The sequence below is a fragment of the Anomaloglossus baeobatrachus genome, chromosome 9, assembly GCF_048569485.1.
Source record: "Anomaloglossus baeobatrachus isolate aAnoBae1 chromosome 9, aAnoBae1.hap1, whole genome shotgun sequence".
In the NCBI taxonomy this organism is placed as follows: Eukaryota; Metazoa; Chordata; class Amphibia; order Anura; family Aromobatidae; genus Anomaloglossus; species Anomaloglossus baeobatrachus.
Genome location: NC_134361.1, coordinates 210,623,008 through 210,643,539, shown reverse-complemented (window position 1 = coordinate 210,643,539; position 20,532 = coordinate 210,623,008). Strand labels below are relative to the sequence as shown.

General features: G+C 57.4%; 1 protein-coding gene across 1 annotated transcript in view; it reads left to right on the top strand.

Annotated features, from left to right (window-relative positions):
* Window positions 1-20,532, top strand: part of HMCN2 (hemicentin 2) — a 181,402-nt gene that overhangs the window by 106,707 nt on the left and 54,163 nt on the right. The window contains exons 36-60 of the mRNA XM_075324357.1: window positions 319-415; window positions 1,392-1,487; window positions 2,729-2,905; window positions 2,982-3,133; window positions 3,249-3,372; window positions 6,176-6,351; window positions 8,328-8,424; window positions 8,506-8,625; window positions 8,706-8,861; window positions 8,954-9,235; window positions 9,307-9,474; window positions 10,634-10,747; window positions 11,010-11,096; window positions 11,239-11,430; window positions 11,515-11,688; window positions 13,199-13,312; window positions 13,594-13,733; window positions 13,806-13,956; window positions 14,205-14,420; window positions 14,697-14,810; window positions 14,895-15,082; window positions 15,214-15,310; window positions 15,962-16,123; window positions 16,327-16,440; window positions 16,681-16,880. Of these exons, the coding sequence (XP_075180472.1) occupies window positions 319-415; window positions 1,392-1,487; window positions 2,729-2,905; window positions 2,982-3,133; window positions 3,249-3,372; window positions 6,176-6,351; window positions 8,328-8,424; window positions 8,506-8,625; window positions 8,706-8,861; window positions 8,954-9,235; window positions 9,307-9,474; window positions 10,634-10,747; window positions 11,010-11,096; window positions 11,239-11,430; window positions 11,515-11,688; window positions 13,199-13,312; window positions 13,594-13,733; window positions 13,806-13,956; window positions 14,205-14,420; window positions 14,697-14,810; window positions 14,895-15,082; window positions 15,214-15,310; window positions 15,962-16,123; window positions 16,327-16,440; window positions 16,681-16,880 (3,708 nt within the window). The remainder of the gene's footprint in view (window positions 1-318; window positions 416-1,391; window positions 1,488-2,728; window positions 2,906-2,981; window positions 3,134-3,248; window positions 3,373-6,175; window positions 6,352-8,327; window positions 8,425-8,505; window positions 8,626-8,705; window positions 8,862-8,953; window positions 9,236-9,306; window positions 9,475-10,633; window positions 10,748-11,009; window positions 11,097-11,238; window positions 11,431-11,514; window positions 11,689-13,198; window positions 13,313-13,593; window positions 13,734-13,805; window positions 13,957-14,204; window positions 14,421-14,696; window positions 14,811-14,894; window positions 15,083-15,213; window positions 15,311-15,961; window positions 16,124-16,326; window positions 16,441-16,680; window positions 16,881-20,532) is intronic.

The following is a 20,532-nucleotide window of genomic DNA, read 5'->3' as shown; positions in this document are numbered from 1 at the left end:
CGGCCGGGGCAGCACGACAGCGGGGTTCTCAGGATACATGGCCCCCGAGAATGGCGGCCGGGCAGCACGACAGCGGGGTCCTCAGGATACATGGCCTCGAGAATGGTGGCCGAGCAGCACAACTGTAGGGTCCTCAGGATACATGGCCTCCGAGGAGCAGAAGTGAAAGACCCTCCACTATGTGTCAGATCAGGATTGATGAATACTTAGTCCGATCACCTCCTCTGCTGTCAGCCTGTACCACCGCTCCCATCATCCTCTGAGGATAGTCCCATCACAAACGTCCTCGTCAGTATCTTCTGTGACATCTTCCTACAGATCCAGGATCTCAGCATCGACGATGAAGGCGTCTACACCTGTGTGGCTGCAAACCGGGCCGGCGAGAGCAGGCAGGACGTGCTGCTGAGCGTGCTGGGTGAGCGATACCGCACCACGCCGGGTGGGACAGGATCTGGCACCACGCGGGATGGGACGGGACACAGCACCACGCGGGATGGGATGGGACACAGCACCACGCGGGATGGGATGGGACACAGCACCACATGGGACGGGACACAGCACCACGCGGGATGGGACGGGATATGGCACCACGCGGGATGGGACGGGACACGGCACCACGCGGGATGGGACGGGATATGGCACCACGCAGGATGGGACGGGATATGGCACCACGCAGGATGGGACGGGATATGGCACCACATGGGATGGGACGGGACACGGCACCACGCGGGATGGGACTAGATATAGCACCACGCAGGATGGGACTGGATATGGCACCACATGGGATGGGACGGGACACGGCACCACGCGGGATGGGACGGGATATGGCACCACATGGGACGGGACACGGCACCACGTGGGATGGGACGGGACACAGCACCACATGGGATGGGACGGGACACGGCACCACGCGGGATGGGACGGGACACAGCACCACATGGGATGGGACGGGACACAGCACCACGCGGGATGGGACGGGATATGGCACCACGCAGGATGGGACTGGATATGGCACCACGCAGGATGGGACTGGATATGGCACCATGCAGGATGGGACGGGATATGGCACCACATGGGATGGGACGGGACACGGCACCACATGGGATGGGACGGGACACGGCACCACATGGGATGGGACGGGATATGGCACCACGCAGGATGGGACGGGATATGGCACCACATGGGATGGGACGGGACACGGCACCACGCAGGATGGGACGGGATATGGCACCACGCAGGATGGGACGGGATATGGCACCACATGGGATGGGATACGACATCACATGGGATGGGACGGTATATGCCTGAGCAGACCGTATCACAGGGGATAGGATGAGATACAGTAGCTCAGCAGTGTTCCTTGTCCTGTATACCTCTCACTATTATTTCAGTGCCCCCTAATATCGAACCCTCCGATGTGAACCATACTGTGGTGGAGACCCACCCCGCCATATTGGAGTGTCTGGCATCAGGAAGCCCTTTACCTGGTAAGTGACAGGAGGGTGTGCAGGGGATCTCTCCAATCTTCAGACTCCTTTACCTGGTGACAGGAGGGTGTGCAGGAGATCTCTCCGATCCATGGGTTCCCCTTTACCTGGTGACAGGAGGGTGTGCAGGGGATCTCTCCGATCCATGGGTTCCCCTTTACCTGGTGACAGGAGGGTGTGCAGGGAATCTCTCCAATCTTCAGACTCCTTTACCTGGTGACAGGAGGGTGTGCAGGAGATCTCTCCGATCCATGGGTTCCCCTCTACCTGGTGACAGGAGGGTGTGCAGGGAATCTCTCCGATCCATGTGTTCCCCTTTATCTGGTGACAGGAGGGTGTGCAGGGGATCTCTCCAATCCATCAGTTCCCCTTTATCTGGTGACAGGAGGGTGTGCAGGGGATCTCTCCGATCCATGGGTTCCCCTCTACCTGGTGACAGGAGGGTGTGCAGGGAATCTCTCCGATCCATGTGTTCCCCTTTATCTGGTGACAGGAGGGTGTGCAGGGGATCTCTCCAATCCATCAGTTCCCCTTTATCTGGTGACAGGAGGGTGTGCAGGGGATCTCTCCAATCCCTGGATTCCCCTTTATCTGGTGACAGGAGGGTGTGCAGGGGATCTCTCCGATCCATGGGTTCCCCTTTATCTGGTGACAGGAGGGTGTGCAGGGGATCTCTCCAATCCCTGGATTCCCCTTTATCTGGTGACAGGAGGGTGTGCAGGGGATCTCTCCGATCGCTGGATTCCCCTCTACCTGGTGACAGGAGGGTGTGCAGGGGATCTCTCTGATCTCTGGACTCCCCTTTATCTGGTGACAGGAGGGTGTGCTGGGGATCTCTCCAATCCCTGGATTCCTCTTTACCTGGTGACAGGAGGGTGTGCAGGGAATCTCTCCGATCCATGTGTTCCCCTTTATCTGGTGACAGGAGGGTGTGCTGGGGATCTCTCCGATCCCTGGATTCCATCTGGTGACAGGAGGGTGTGCACAGGATCTCTCCGATCCATGGGTTCCCCATTATCTGGTGACAGGAGGGTGTGCAGGGGATCTCTCTGATCTCCGGACTCCTTTACCTGGTGACAGGAGGGTGTGCAGGAGATCTCTCCGATCCATGGGTTCCCCATTATCTGGTGACAGGAGGGTGTGCAGGGATCTCTCCGGTCCCCGGACTTTGTACCCGTCGTGTGATCTCGGACGTCTTGAATATTGTGTAATCCGAGGACCCCGGTGTTGTGTCCTTGCAGTGGTGTCCTGGTACAGAGGGGGGGCGCTGCTCTCGGCCGTGCCTGGCATCACCCTGCTGAACGAGGGCCGGACCCTACAGATTGAGAGCGCGGGCTCCTCGGAGGCCGGAGAGTACGTCTGCGTGGCATCCAACTCCGCGGGCCGCACCGAGGTGATCTACACCCTGGAGGTGCACGGTGAGCGCTGAGTTTCTGCTTTACTTGGGGGTCACATGTTTGGGTTTGAGGGTCCTCCATGACTTGTCTCCTGTAGTGCCCCCCAGGGTCGTGTCCCTGACCGAGCTGGCCGCCTCCCTGGTGAATGACCCGGTCCGGCTGGAGTGTAACGCCACGGGGTCCCCACAGCCCAGCCGCATGTGGCTGAAAGATCAAGTCCCCGTGTCCACGGCGCGCGCAGGAATGAAGGTCAGCACTGGAGCCCCCCGGGGTCCCACATATATACTGTATACTCACTGCGCATTATTGGCTGTATCTGCTGCCTCTGCCCCATCAGGACCTCCAGCGCTTTCTCTATCCTCAGATTTTGGAGCAGGGAAGGATCCTGTCTATATCCGCCGTCCACGTGTCCGACTCCGGGGTGTACACCTGTGTAGCTGTGAATTCTGCAGGCGAGGACAGCCGGGCCACGGATCTGCAGGTGTACGGTAAGCAGGTGGGGTCACACTGAGGACTTAGGGCGCTTTATATCAGCAATCCAAGAGGTAAGGCACTAATGCAATGTGATAGAAGTGCGGAGCATCCACACCGCTGCGTGCACCACACACCGTCCACACCGCTGCGTGCACCACACACCGTCCACACCGCTGCGTGCACCACACACCGTCCACACCGCTGCGTGCACCACACACTGTCCACACCGCTGCGTGCAGCACACACTGTCCACACCGCTGCGTGCACCACACACCGTCCACACCGCTGCGTGCACCACACACCGTCCACACCGCTGCGTGCACCACACACCGTCCACACCGCTGCGTGCACCACACACTGTCCACACCGCTGCGTGCAGCACACACTGTCCACACCGCTGCGTGCACCACACACCGTCCACACCGCTGCGTGCACCACACACCGTCCACACCGCTCTGGGCACCACATACCGTCCACACCGCTGCGTGCACCACACACTGTCCACACCGCTCCGGGCACCACACACTGTCCACACCGCTGCATGCAGCACACACTGTCCACACCGCTGCATGCAGCACACACTGTCCACACCGCTGCATGCAGCACACACTGTCCACACCGCTCCGTGCACCACACACCGTCCACACCGCTCCGTGCACCACACACCATCCACACCGCTGCGTGCACCACACACTGTCCACACCGCTCCGTGCACCACACACCGTCCACACCGCTGCGTGCACCACACACCGTCCACACCGCTGCGTGCACCACACACCGTCCACACCGCTGCGTGCACCACACACCGTCCACACCGCTCCGGGCACCACATACCGTCCACACCGCTGCGTGCACCACACACTGTCCACACGGCTCCGTGCACCACACACCGTCCACACCGCTCCGTGCACCACACACCGTCCACACCGCTGCGTGCACCACACACCGTCCACACCGCTCCGTGCACCACACACCGTCCACACCGCTGCGTGCACCACACACCGTCCACACCGCTGCGTGCACCACACACCGTCCACACCGCTGCGTGCACCACACACCGTCCACACCGCTGCGTGCACCACACACCGTCCACACCGCTGCGTGCACCACACACCGTCCACACCGCTCCGTGCACCACACACCGTCCACACCGCTGCGTGCAGCACACACCGTCCACACCGCTGCGTGCAGCACACACCGTCCACACCGCTCCGTGCACCACACACCATCCACACCGCTCCGTGCACCACACACCGTCCACACCGCTCCGTGCACCACACACCGTCCACACCGCTGCGTGCACCACACACCGTCCACACCGCTGCGTGCACCACACACCGTCCACACCGCTGCGTGCACCACACACCGTCCACACCGCTGCGTGCACCACACACCGTCCACACCGCTGCGTGCACCACACACCGTCCACACCGCTCCGTGCACCACACACCGTCCACACCGCTGCGTGCAGCACACACCGTCCACACCGCTGCGTGCAGCACACACTGTCCACACCGCTCCGTGCACCACACACCATCCACACCGCTCCGTGCACCACACACCGTCCACACCGCTCCGTGCACCACACACCGTCCACACCGCTGCGTGCACCACACACCATCCACACCGCTCCGTGCACCACACACTGTCCACAACGCTCCGTGCACCACACACCGTCCACACCGCTCCGGGCACCACACACCGTCCACACCGCTCCGTGCACCACACACCGTCCACACCGCTGTGTGCACCACATACTGTCCACACCGCTGCATGCACCACACACCGTCAACACCGCTGCGTGCACCACACACCGTCCACACCGCTCCGTGCACCACACACCATCCACACCGCTGCGTGCAGCACACACCGTCCACACCGCTGCATGCAGCACACACCGTCCACACCGCTGCGTGCACCACACACCATCCACACCGCTGTGTGCACCACACACTGTCCACACCGTTCCGTGCACCACACACCATCCACACCGCTCCGTGCACCACACACTGTCCACAACGCTCCGTGCACCACACACCATCCGCAACGCTCTGTGCACCACGCACTATCCACACCGCTCCGGGCACCACACATGATCCACAACGCTCAGTGCACCACACAGCGTCCACACCGCTCCGGGCACCACACACCGTCCACACCGCTCCGGGCACCACACACCATCCACACCGCTCCGGGCACCACACATGATCCACAACGCTCCGTGCACCACACACCATCCACACCGCTCCGTGCACCACACACTGTCCACACCGCTCCGGGCACCACACACCGTCCACACCGCTCCGGGCACCACACATGATCCACAACGCTCCGTGCACCACACACCATCCACAATGCTCCGTGCAGCACACACCATCCACACTGCTCCGGGCACCACACATGATCCACAACGCTCCGTGCACCACACACCATCCACACCGCTCCGTGCACCACACACCATCCACACTGCTCCGGGCACCACACACCATCCACACTGCTCCGGGCACCACACACCATCCACACCGCTCCGTGCACCACACACCGTCCACACCGCTCCGTGCACCACACACCATCCACACCGCTCCGTGCAGGACACACCATCCACACCGCTCCGTGCACCACACACTGTCCACACCGCTCCGTGCACCACACACCGTCCACACCGCTCCGGGCACCACACACCGTCCACACCGCTCCGGGCACCACACACCGTCCAGTTACACAGCTAGTGCGGAGGCGTCAGACTTCTGTCTTATTCTCCACCTGTCACTTTCAGCATTTTTACTTCTGCCATTATGTCTCATTTCCCCGGTGCAGTGCCCCCGAACATCCTGGGAGAAGAGCTCAACACTTCTGCCACCATTAACCAACCCGTCACCCTGGAGTGTGAGAGCAGCGCCATCCCACCCCCGACCATCACCTGGACCAAGGACGGGCGGCCGCTGCCTAAACGGCCTGGGGTCCGAGTCATTGAGAGCGGGCGCTACCTGCAGGTAAGGATTGGGAGTGTAACGGTGAGGGTGGAGAGCAGGAGACTGGCCCTCGGGGTGGGGGACACTAGCTATCCCTAATCCCAGTGTTACCTCTGAAGGTGAGGATGTCTGAGCCACCTTCACGGCCCTGCTCCTGACCAGCCCTGATCTTGTACCCCCTCCCCGAGCCCCTGGGGAGGGCTGAAGCAGAAGTGATAAAGCCAACAGAAATAGACAAACAGGAGAAATCAAATCTCTATCTCACGGCACACACACAGAAGTATAAGACAAAAAGAGCTCAGGAGGAAAATAAGAGCAGGGAGGAAACAGCAAGACAATGGAAGAATTCCAGAAGAACTCCAAGCACAAAGTAATACAATCACCAGCAGGATACAACAGCACACGGACCAGTTTAGCAGAAGCTATAGTCGGCATGGGAAGACAGGCTCCACCACCTTAAAAAAGTGGGGAGTGACTGTGATAGGTCTCCCACAACATGTGATTCAAAAGGTCAGAAATTAACAGAAAATAACTCCTGTTAGGCCGATCACTGAGAGCATAGCTGACCGACGTCCGAGACTATCTGTGCAGCTCAGAATCACCAGAGAAGGCAAGTGTCAGAGTCTTCAGTGTGAACAGCGTCACAGGCCGCCATGACACTCGGCGAGTTTAGAGCCAAATAATGTAACAGGATCACGCCATAAGATTAGATACACGGCTCAGCAGACTGTCTCACACTGGATAGGATTAGATACATGGCTCAGGAGACGGTATCACACAGAAGAGTATTAGATACACAGCTCAGCAGACAGTATCACACAGGAGAGGATTAGATACACGGCTCAGCAGACAGTATCACACAGGATAGGATTAGATACACGGCTCAGCAGACAGTATCACACAGGATAGGATTAGATACACAGCTCAGCAGACAGTATCACACAGGATAGGATTAGATACACAGCTCAGCAGACATTATCACACAGGATAGGATTAGATACACAGCTCAGGAGACAGTATCACACAGGATAGGATTAGATACACGGCTCAGCAGACAGTATCACACAGGAGAGGATTAGATACACGGCTCAGCAGACAGTATCACACAGGATAGGATTAGATACACAGCTCAGCAGACAGTATCACACAGGATAGGATTAGATACACAGCTCAGCAGACATTATCACACAGGATAGGATTAGATACACAGCTCAGGAGACAGTATCACACAGGATAGGATTAGATACACGGCTCAGCAGACAGTATCACACAGGATACAATTAGATACACTGCTCAGGAGACAGTATCACACAGGAGAGGATTAGATACACGGCTCAGCAGACAGTATCACACAGGAGAGGATTAGATACACAGCTCAGCAGACCGTATCACACAGGATACGCAGCTCAGCAGCGCACTGTGCCAGTGCATGTCTCTGCTGTGTCTGCCTTGCTGTGGTGTCGCCTCGCTGTGTCGCCTCGCTGTGTTCGCCTCGCTGTGTTCGCCTCGCTGTGTCACCTCGCTGTGTTCGCCTCGCTGTGCCGCCTCGCTGTGTTCGCCTCACTGTGTTTGCCTCGCTGTGTCTGCCTCGCTGTGTCGCCTCACTGTGTCACCTTGCTGTGTCACCTCGCTGTGTCCGCCTCGCTGTGTCGCCTCGCTGTGTCCGCCTCGCTGTGTTCGCCTCGCTGTGTTCGCCTCGCTGTGTTCGCCTCGCTGTGTTCGCCGCGCTGTGGTGTCAGCCTCGCTGTGTTCGCCTCGCTGTGTTCGCCTCGCTGTGTCGCCTCACTGTGTCACCTTGCTGTGTCACCTCGCTGTGTCCGCCTCGCTGTGTTCGCCTCGCTGTGTTCGCCTCGCTGTGTTCGCCTCGCTGTGTTCGCCTCGCTGTGTTCGCCCCGCTGTGGTGTCAGCCTCGCTGTGTTCGCCTCGCTGTGTCGGTCCTATACATTAATCTGGCCGGTATTCACCCTGGTGCCACCTTGTGCCTCTTCTCCTCGCAGATTGAGCGCTCCCAGCTGCGGGATTCGGGGAGATACACGTGTGAAGCCTCCAATGACGCCGGTCGCTCGGAGAAGCATTACAATGTGGTGATCTGGGGTAAATGGCGATCGATGAATGATTGATCTCTGGGTACAGGACGATCCTCATCCGCTGTGATATCTCCATATTTCTCTGTAGTTCCTCCTCATTTTCCTGCGGCCCCGGAGTCTCCTGTTACCGTCATCGAGGGGCAGCCGGTCAGCTTCACCTGTGAATGTCAGGGGTCTCCTCCGCCCGTGCTCACCTGGATGAAGAACGGTCAGTGCACAAGCCTCGCTGCACACATTGTGTCCGCGTTACCTGCAATGGCCAAAACGCTGCAAAATGCCATTCTCCAGGGTTCCCCCTTATGGATGAGGAACGTGCCCAGGTTGCGGCCGGGGGGCGATTGCTGCAGATCGGCAGGGTCCACGTGTCCAATGAAGGGTTGTACAGCTGTGTGTGCAGCAACGAGGCCGGCAGCAGCCAGCGGGACTACGTCCTGGAGGTCTACGGTAAGCGACAGGGGACATTTCTCCTCCAGCTCGGAGCGATGGATGATAGGGAACCATTCCGCCAATTGCACTGATTTCTTAATATCTCCCAGCTTTCCCAGTAATAGCCGGGAACAGCCAGGTTCCCCGACAGATATCCGCCACAAGGGGCGGCCGGGTCACCCTAGAATGTGTGGTCAGCGGGAAGCCCCCTCCATCGGTGACGTGGCTCAAAGATGGCTTCCCAGTAGGGAGCGGAGCAGACTTGATCTTGAAGAACAAAGGTCAGCAGCTGAGCATCGCCCGCGCTCAGCCGCCTCACTCCGGGCGCTACGTGTGCGTGGCAGTGAACGCGGCTGGACAGACGGATGTGAAGTACGACCTTGCGGTGCAAGGTGAGCGGAGTGATATTTGGTGCGCCCCGTGCGTGTCCTCCAGCTGACGGCCATCTTTATATTCCATCCAGTTCCACCTGAAATTGCAAACGTCCCGTCGGAGCCCCAGAACGTGTCCGTCGCTCTGCACGGCCCCTTCACGCTCATCTGTGAAGCCAACGGGATCCCTCCGCCGTCCATCACGTGGTACAGAAATAACATCCCGCTCACCCCACAGGCGAATCCTCACCTGCAGTCAGGTAACAAGTCCCCAGGTACGATCGGGGGGCTGCACCGTGAAGGGGTCATTGATTTATGGCACTCGTCCAGTCCAGAGATGGCTCCTAAGGCTTCTTATGCTGGGGCGATGCCGGGGGGCTCATGTGCCGAGGTGATGATAGGGCGGCTGCGGGGGCTCATGTGCTGGGGTGATGATAGTATAGCTCCGGGGGCTCATGTGCTGGAGTGATGCTAGTATAGCTCCGGGGGCTCATGTGCTGGGGTGATGTTAGGGCGACTCCGGGGGCTCATTTGCTGGTGTGATGCTAGGGCGGCTGCGGGGGCTCATGTGCTGGGGTGATGATAGTATAGCTCCGGGGGCTCATGTGCTGGGGTGATGTTAGGGCGACTCCGGGGGCTCATGTGCTGGTGTGATGCTAGGGCGACTCCGGGGCCTCATGTGCTGGGGTGATGATAGTACAGCTACGGGGGGCTCATGTGGCGGGGTGATGATAGTACAGCTCCTGGGGCTCATGTGCTGGGGGGATGATAGGGCGGCTCCGGGAGCTCATGTGCCGGGTTGATGATAGGGCGGCTCCGGGGGCTCATGTGCTGGGGTGATGATAGTACAGCTCCGGGGGCTCATTTGCTGGGGTGATGATAGTACAGCTCTGGGGGCTCATGTGCTATAGTGATGATAGTGCAGCTCCGGGGCCTCATGTGTCGGGGTGATGATAGGTCGGCTCTGGGGGCTCATGTGCCGGGGTGATGATAGGTCGGCTCTGGGGGCTCATGTGTCGGGGTGATGATAGGTCGGCTCTGGGGGCTCATGTGTCGGGGTGATGATAGGTCGGCTCTGGGGGCTCATGTGCTGGGGTGATGATAGTACAGCTCCGCGGGCTCATGTGCCGGGGTGATGATAGTACAGCTCCGGGGGCTCATGTGCCGGGGTGATGGTATTACAGCTCCGGGGGCTCGTGCCGGCTGCAAGGGGAGAGCGCCAACAACCCATAGACCTAGGTAATGAGCTAAGCATGGGCCTGGGTGATGGAGCGTCTTGATATGGCCCTTCTCTAGGGGTCTAGGGTCACACTGTCCCCATCCAGCAAATATTAGTATATGGTGGTAGACGTTGCACCGTGTAAGGGGCTCGACTTCTGTGTATTTGCATGCAAACCTGCATTACCCATCTTTCCTCAGGAGGTCGGGTCCTCCATGTGTCACATGCCCAAAGAGAAGATGGCGGAGTCTACGCCTGTGTGGTATCTAACGCAGCCGGAGAGGCCAGGAGGAAATTCACCATCGACATCTTAGGTATGACATCTACGCGTCTTTACGAGCCCCGGGAGTCACGTTCTTCACCGCACCAAGCGAGGCAATAATGGTGTGCGGAGGGAAAAGATGATGGCCCAATGCTGACGAGTGCAGATACTGCGCCCGGCTATGGAGCCTAGTGACTGAGGAACTGGTGATGGCCACAGAACGATGGCTGCAGAGCAAGAAATCAGCAGGAAAAGTTCTAAAGACGCCTTCTTATCAGGAATTGCTCTCCAGTGATGTCTCCGGTCTTTTCCAGTCCCACCGACCATAGAAGATGATGAAGACGACAGACACTTCCGCGTCGCAGAAGGGCAGCCCATACGTCTCCGCTGCAAAGCGTCAGGTAATACCGTGGTTATGTTTAAGAGTTTTTAGCCGTCAGTAAAGAATGGCGCAAATGAAGCTAAATCCACGTGTCCATGTCACTTGTATCTGGGGGGGCGCAGACACTTGGGGGGTCACTGGACTGATTTCTGCCCCATCAGGACACCCGGTGCCCAGCATCTCCTGGTTCAGAGACTCCAAGCCGGTCCACCAAGGAGACGGCCTCCACATCTCAGCGGATGGGTCCGAGCTGCTCATCGAGGCCGCCAGCGTCTTCACCGCGGGGCATTACACCTGTCTGGCCATCAATCCCGTGGCCGAGACCACCAAGTATTTTGTGTTAACTGTTTTAGGTGAGTTTACGCCTCCATGTCTGTGGCTGAGGCCAGGTACCTGCGACTCTACCTAACTCTGTCGTCCCCTCACGCGCCCCCCAGTGAGCCCCACCATTTCTGGAAGCCTGGATGACGGAGCCGACGAGGATGTCACCGTCATTGTGAACAGCCCGCTGTCGCTCCTCTGCGAAACTCTGGGATTTCCGGTACCCACGGTCACCTGGCTGAAAAATGGCCAACCATTCCGAGAGTCGGACAATGTGAGAATGATCCCAGGTAATGACGCCGGCGCTTCAGTTCTGAATTCAGGGGTGGAACAATTGCGGTCGCAAGGATAGGATCACAACCGGGCCCGAGGGGTCAGGGGGCCCCAGCTTCAGCTGGATGTGCGTCTGAGGCATCCAGCTGAAATGTATCGCGGTGCAGAGACCCATCAGGTCCCTCTACTGCAATACATGCTGCCTGCAAAACAGAAGCCGGCAGCTATTGGAGGCATCCCCGTGACTGAGGGGGCGCATGACAATGACGTCATGTGTTGCCGTGGCACGGACGCTGATGAAAGCTGCTGGCCACAGCTATAGAAGAGAACGCCATGTGTCGTGGGAGGCGGGGAGGGTGAGTACAGTATATACTAGGAGGGGGACAGTATATACCAGGAGAGGGTCAGTATATACCAGGAGAGGGTCAGTATATACCAGGATGGGCCCGGTGAGGAACATATATACCAGGAAGGGGACGGTATATACCAGAAAGGGGACAATATATACCAGGAGGAGCCCAGAAGAGGAACATATATACAAGGAGGGGGACAGCATATACCAGAAGGGGGACAGTATATACCAGGATGGGGGACAGTATATACCAGGATGGGGGGAGAGTATATACCAGTATAAGGGGGAAATATATACTAGGATGAGGGCATGTATACCAGGAGAGGAACATATAAACCAGGAGGGGGACAGTATATGGGGACAGTATATGCTAGGAGATGCCCAGGAGGAGAACAGTATATACCAGGATGGTCCCAGGAGGGGGACAGTGTATACCAGAGGGGCCCAGGAGAGGAACATATATACCAAGCAGAGGGAGACAGTATATACCAGGATAGGCCCAGGAGAGGAACATATATCTACCAGGAAGGGGACAGTATATACCAGGAGGGGGACACTATATACCAGGTTGTAGACAGTATATACCAGGAGGGGCCAAGAAGAGGAACATATATACGAGGATGGGGGACAGTATATACCAGGAGGGATCCAGGAGGGAAACAGTATATACCAGGAGGGGGACAGTATATATTACGCTGTGGATAGTATATACCAGGATGGGCCCAGTGAGGAACACATATACTAGGATAGGGGACTGTATATACCAGGATGGGGGGGAGATATTTACTAGGATGGTGGCATATATACCAGAATGGGGATATATATACCAGTACTGAGAGCATATATACTAGGATGGGGAACACATTTACCAGGAATGAGCCCAGTATGGGGAGATTAGTACAGGATGGGGGACATTACTACATAATGGGGGAGGGCGACATGTATGTCTTTATAGGATTTAGAATACTAAGTGCATACATGCATCTGACCAACATGTGGGGATGGGGGGGTCCAGGTCCAAATTTTTGCATCGGGGCCCATCAAAGTCTAGTAGTAACGCCACTGTCTTCATCCATGTTACATAAATGGGGCGCGCTCCCCGTTATCAGCACTCGGAACATAACATCAAAGTGAAGGGCATTTTCCATGTAGTATTTTGGTATTTCCGCCCCCAGGAGGCCACGGTCTGCAGATTGTGAACGCCCAGCAAGAAGACGCCGGTCAGTACCGATGCCTGGTGACCAACGAGATCGGGGAAGCCGTCCGCAACTATGAAGTGACAGTCTTCAGTAAGTTGTTACATTGTTTCCATTGTTTATGGATAAAATGTTTAATGGGACATTCCGGATGTCAATGGGGATCTGGACACAGGGATCCTTATGGGGCCCCAGAATGAGACCCCAATGATTGCGGTGCTGGTGAAGTCTGCGCTGCTCCACGTCAGTGGCAGTAACGTTAATAACCGGGCGCGGCGCTCCATTAAGACAACTGGGGGCAGAGTTACCGGATATTTAGCGGCTCTCAAAAATGGGATTCTGGGCAAAAATGTCCGACTGATCTCTTTCCTTAGTTCCTCCCCAAATCACGCGGGACGCCGGGGAGAATCACGGCACGAAGGAGGTGAAGACCAAGGTGAACAGCACCCTGACCCTCCAGTGCGAGTCGCGGGCGGTGCCGAGGCCCACGGTGCGCTGGTACAAGGACGGGCAGGTGAGACGTCTTACGTGTGCCGCCATCTTGGCGCAGGTTTAATATCGAACATGACGAGGTTTTCCGTTTCAGCCGCTGGAAGCCTACGGAGCGATGCAGATCCTGGGTGACGGACGCGTGCTCCAGATCCAGCCGATCCGCGTCACCGACTCCGGGCGCTACACGTGCGTGGCCACAAATGTCGCCGGAGAAGACGAGAGAGAGTTTCAAGTGAAGGTCCAGGGTTCGTGTCGGCCATCTTTATTACCAGTCTCCCCCTTATTGAGGCCGCGGCCCTCGGTCTGTGCCCCCCGGGGGGCAGATTATAATTCGTCACTGACTTACTGCTGAGCTCGTACTCATACACAACAGCTCACCGAGCAAGCAGCGCTGCAGTGTAAAGTATGGAGCACGGACAGACGAGACAGGAGGCGGATATTACATATGATAGGTGTTTACATATATTACACTAATGTGTTGTTTCCCCTCTAGTCCCCCCAATATTTCACAGGCCGGGGGGCCCCAGCGCAGCCTTCGAGCTGGCGTTCCGCGAGGACGAGGAGGAGGAGCTCACCGAACATCGAGAGGTCGTCGCCTCCAACCCCGTCTCTCTATATTGTGACACCAACGCCATCCCGCCCCCGACGCTGACCTGGTACAAGGACGGAAAGCCGGTGCCCGAGGCTGACGGGATCCTGGTGCTGCTGGGTAAGAGGTTTGGGAAAATGGCCCTAGCCGCTGACTTAAACGGATCCTCCACCTTAGGAAACCCATTTCCAGACCCCTTTTTAAGTAATTATTGGTCCCCCCGTTTCTACTTCTCTGGTATGGTGCAATGCTTCACCTTCCCTGTGGCGGGCGCTGCTGGGAATCTGAACACGTAATGCTGATCGCTGGGGGTCCCATAGAATAGACTGCACCTCCCAGAAAGCTGGTCTGGACTATGCCCGCGGGGACCCCTCTAACCCGTCCTGTCCTTTACAGATGGCCGCATCCTGCAGATCCCCGCCGCTCATGCAGAGCATGCTGGGAAATACACATGCGAGGCGACTAACGAAGCCGGAGACGACCGATTGCATTATGAGCTGGCGGTTCTGAGTGAGTACTGAGTGTGAGGATGGGGCGATCCTGCGCCCGTCCGTGGATCCTCATCATCTTCCATGTCCCATGTGACTTTTCCAGCGCCTCCCGTGTTGCTCGGAGAGGTGGACGGACCAATACAGGAGGTCTCGGTGATATCCAACCAGACGGCGGAGTTACACTGTGACGCTGCCGGCGTCCCCCCACCGGCCATCACATGGCTGAGGAACGGCCGGACCCTGAGCACCGCGGAGCAGTATGAGGTCCTGGAGGACGGGCGGAGGCTGCAGGTAGGGCCGGGCTCCGGGGTGCGGCTGACACCTCTCACACATGATGTCCGGGCTGGTTGTCAGCACTAACAGATGGCTTGTCTGTCTTCTCGGCCGTTCCTAGGACCTCACTGCCGTGTATTTCCTTACAGATCCACTCGGTGCAGGTGACGGACATAGACAGCTACGTGTGCGTGGCCGAGAATCCAGCCGGGTTTGCCGAGAGACTCTTCACATTAATGGTTCATGGTGAGCAGGGCTGTAACTGCAATAGTCGCACCCGGGCCCTGGTGTCCAGCGGGCCCAAAAAGTGCATTGCTAAAAATTTGCAGTAATTGGGGCCCCATTGGGGCGTTTGCATTGGAGCCCATGAGCTTCACGTTTCGGCACCGGTGGTGAGCACATGCCGCTGTCCTGCAGCTCCTGATGTTGCCTCACTGGTGGCCCCATTGGAGTATTATCACTGGGGCCCATGAGCTTCACATTTCAGCACTGGTGGTGAAACATGCCGCTGTCCTGCAACTCCTGGTGTCGCCTCACTGGGGGCCCCATTGGGGCGTTTGAATTGGGGCCCATGAGCTTCACATTTCGTCACCGGTGGTGAGCACATGTCGCTGTCCTGCAGCTCCCGGTGTCGCCTCACTGGGGGCCCCATTGGAGTGTTATCACTGGGGCCCATGAGCTTCATATTTTGGCACCGGTGGTGAGCACATGCCGCTGTCCTGCAGCTCTCGGCATCGGTGTCGCCTCACTGGGGGCCCCATTGGAGCATTATCCCTGGGGCCCATGAGCTTCACGTTTTGGCACTAGTGGTGAGCACATGCCGCTGTCCTGCAGCTCCCGGCATCGGTGTCGCCCCACTTGCTGGATCCGGATCCCTTATATTATTTGTCTTTTTAGTTCCTCCCAGAATCCTCGGAGCCAGTAGTGACAATGTGAGCGCCGTCCTGCACGGCTCCGTCTCGCTGGTGTGTGACGTCCAGTCTCATCCGTCCCCAGAGGTGACCTGGTACAAGGACGGGCAGAGCCTGCAGCCGGGCAAAGGATTCCTGATAATGCCAGGTACACACTATAGACCGGCCATGCACTCACACACCCGGGCACTGAGCGGGCGCAGTGTTCCCCATTCTGCAGGGGGTCAGTACCCGTTCCAGTATTGGGGCGATCACTGCCCCATACTGGTACATGCAGCCCGCTCCTGATGTGCCCCATCATGCACCCCACCAGGGACGTTCTGTATATTGATACTGCCATTCATCATTCAGGGGGACAGGTCTTGCAGATTGCTCGTGTCCTGCCCTTACACCGGGGAATCTATACATGCAAAGTAGAGAATCCAGCCGGATCTGCAGAAAAGAGCGTCCATCTCACAGTGCATGGTAAGTGACCGAGCTCAGCCGGGCGGTGGATCTGGTTATCATATATGGGACAGCGGGCCCTTTAATCCTCCAAGTATGTGGGTGCCAGGGGGTGAGTGCAATGGGTGTAGATGAAGGAACGCCAGTCAGATGGGTCCGTGTGATACCCGGCTGTGCCCCCGTATAAAAATTGTGCCCCAAATCTGCTCGTTTACTAACGAGGTTGGGGTAAATCTTGGTGCCTTGTCTTATTATATCCAGCTCCTCCAAGAATCAGAGAGCCGCCACCTGGGTCCAAGGAGCCCACCCTCCGCCTCGGAGGAACGCTAACATTAGTGTGTGAGCCGGACACCGCCCTGGAGCCCACAATCACGTGGTATAAAAACGGGCGACCGCTCAACGAGGGCGGCAGCGTCTCCATCCAGGACCACGGACAGAGGCTGACGATCCGGGACGTGCAGGTCAGAGGTCTCACATCTGTACATAATACCGGTAACCGGCAATGAACCGTACGTTCTGCACCTCGTCATATGGATTACTGTGATCTAGTCCTGATCACACAGCCGAGGGTCATGTCACATAGATCTAGTCCTGACCACACAGCCGAGGGTCGTGTCACACAGATCTAGTCCTGATCACACAGCCGAGGGTCGTGTCACACAGATCTAGTCCTGATCACACAGCCGAGGGTCGTGTCACACAGATCTAGTCCTGATCACACAGCCGAGGGTCGTGTCACATAGATCTAGTCCTGATCACACAGCCGGGGGTGGTGTCACATAGATCTAGTCCTGATCACACAGCCAGGGGTCGTGTCACACAGATCTAGTCCTGATCACACAGCCGGGGGGTCGTGTCCCACAGATCTGGTCCTGATCACACAGCCGGAGGTCGTGTCACACAGATCTAGTCCTGAGCACACAGCAGGGGCGTTGAATCACTCAGATCTAGTCCTGAGCACACAGCCGGGGGTCATGTCACACAGATCTAGTCCTGACCACACAGCCGGGGTCGAGTCACACAGATCTAGTCCTGAGCACACAGCCGGGGTCGAGTCACACAGATCTAGTCCTGAGCACACAGCCGGGGGTCGTGTCACACAGATCTAGTCCTGACCACACAGCCGGAGGTCGTGTCAAACAGATCTAGTCCTGACCACACAGCTGGGGGTCGTGTCACACAGATCTAGTCCTGACCACACAGCCGGAGGTCGTGTCACACAGATCTAGTCCTGATCACACAGCCGGGGGGTCGTGTCACACAGATCTGGTCCTGATCACACAGCCGGGGGTCGTGTCACATAGATCTAGTCCTGATCACACAGTCGGGGGGGTCGTGTCACACAGATCTAGTCCTGATCACACATCCGGGGGTCGTGTCAAACAGATCTAGTCCTGATCACACAGCCAGGGGTGGTGTCACATAGATCTTGTCCTGATCACACAGCTGGGGGTCATGTCACACAGATCTAGTCCTGACCACACAGCCGGAGGTCGTGTCACACATATCTAGTCCTGACCACACAGCCGGAGGTCGTGTCACACAGATCTAGTCCTGACCACACAGCCGGGGCTCGTGTCACATAGATCTAGTCCTGATCACACAGCCGGGGGTGGTGTCACACAGATTTAGTCCTGATCACACAGCCGGGGATCGTGTCACACAGATCTAGTCCTGACCACACAGCCGGGGGTCGTGTCACACAGATTTAGTCCTGATCACACAGCCGGGGATCGTGTCACACAGATCTAGTCCTGATCACACAGCCGGGGATCGTGTCACACAGATTTAGTCCTGATCACACAGCCGGGGATCGTGTCACACAGATCTAGTCCTGACCACACAGCCGGGGATCGTGTCACACAGATTTAGTCCTGATCACACAGCCAGGGGTCGTGTCATACAGATCTAGTCCTGATCACACAGCCAGGGGTGGTGTCACACAGATCTAGTCCTGACCACACAGCCGGGGGTCGTGTCACACAGATCTAGTCCTGATCACACAGCCGGGGCTCGTGTCACATAGATCTAGTCCTGATCACACAGCCGGGGGTTGTGTCGCATAGATCTAGTCCTGACCACACAGCCGGGGATCGTGTCACACAGATTTAGTCCTGATCACACAGCCAGGGGTCATGTCATACAGATCTAGTCCTGATCACACAGCCAGGGGTCGTGTCACACAGATCTAGTCCTGATCACACAGCCAGGGGTGGTGTCACACAGATCTAGTCCTGACCACACATCGGGGGTCGTGTCACACAGATCTAGTCCTGATCACACAGCCGGGGCTCGTGTCACATAGATCTAGTCCTGATCACACAGCCGGGGGTCGTGTCACACAGATTTAGTCCTGATCACACAGCCGGGGGTCGTGTCACACAGATCTAGTCCTGATCACACAGCCGGGGGTCGTGTCACATAGATCTAGTCCTGACCACACAGCCGGGGATCGTGTCACACAGATTTAGTCCTGATCACACAGCCGGGGGTCGTGTCACACAGATCTAGTCCTGATCACACAGCCGGGGGTCGTGTCACATAGATCTAGTCCTGACCACACAGCCGGGGGTCGTGTCACACAGATCTAGTCCTGATCACACAGCCGGGGGTCGTGTCACATAGATCTACTCCTGATCACACAGCCGGGGGTCGTGTCACACAGATTTAGTCCTGATCACACAGCCTGGGGTTGTGTCACACAGATCTAGTCCTGATCACACAGCCGGGGGTCGTGTCACATAGATCTAGTCCTGACCACACAGCCGGGGATCGTGTCACACAGATTTAGTCCTGATCACACAGCCGGGGGTCGTGTCACACAGATCTAGTCCTGATCACACAGCCAAGGGTCGTGTCACACAGATCTAGTCCTGATCACACAGCCGGGGGTCGTGTCACACAGATCTAGTCCTGATCACACAGCCGGGGGTCGTGTCACATAGATCTAGTCCTGATCACACAGCCGGGGGTAGTGTCACATAGATCTAGTCCTGATCACACAGCCGGGGAGTTGTGTCACACAGATCTAGTCCTGATCACACAGCGGGGGGTTGTGCCATACAGATTTAGTCCTGATCACACAGCCGGGGGTGGTGTCACACAGATTTAGTCCTGATCACACAGCCGGGGGTCGTGTCACACAGATCTAGTCCTGATCACACAGCGGGGGGTCGTGCCATACAGATCTAGTCCTGATCACACAGCCGGGGGTAGTGTCACACAGATCTAGTCCTGATCACACAGCGGGGGGTTGTGCCATACAGATTTAGTCCTGATCACACAGCCGGGGGTGGTGTCACACAGATTTAGTCCTGATCACACAGCCGGGGGTCGTGTCACACAGATCTAGTCCTGATCACACAGCGGGGGGTCGTGCCATACAGATCTAGTCCTGATCACACAGCCGGGGGTAGTGTCACACAGATCTAGTCCTGATCACACAGCGGGGGGTCGTGCCATACAGATCTAGTCCTGATCACACAGCCGGGGGTCGTGTCACACAGATTTAGTCCTGATCACACAGCGGGGGGTCGTGCCATACAGATCTAGTCCTGATCACACAGCCGGGGGTCGTGTCACACAGATTTAGTCCTGATCACACAGCCGGGGGTCATGTCACACAGATATAGTCCTGATCACACAGCCGGGTGTCGTGTCACACAGATTTAGTCCTGACCACACACCCGGGGATCGTGTCACACAGATCTAGTCCTGATCACACAGCCGGGGGTCGTGTCACACAGATCTAGTCCTGATCACACAGCCGGGGGTCATGTCACACAGATCTAGTCCTGATCACACAGCCGGGGGTTGTGTCACATAGATCTAGTCCTGACCACACAGCCGGGGGTCGTGTCACACAGATCTAGTCCTGACCACACAGCCGGGGGTCATGTCACACAGATCTAGTCCTGATCACACAGCCGGGGGTTGTGTCACCTAGATCTAGTCCTGACCACACAGCCGGGGGTGGTGTCACACAGATCTAGTCCTGATCACACAGCGGGGGTCGTGTCACACAGATCTAGTCCTGATCACACAGCGGGGGTCGTGTCACACAGATCTAGTCCTGATCACACAGCGGGGGTCGTGCCATACAGATTTAGTCCT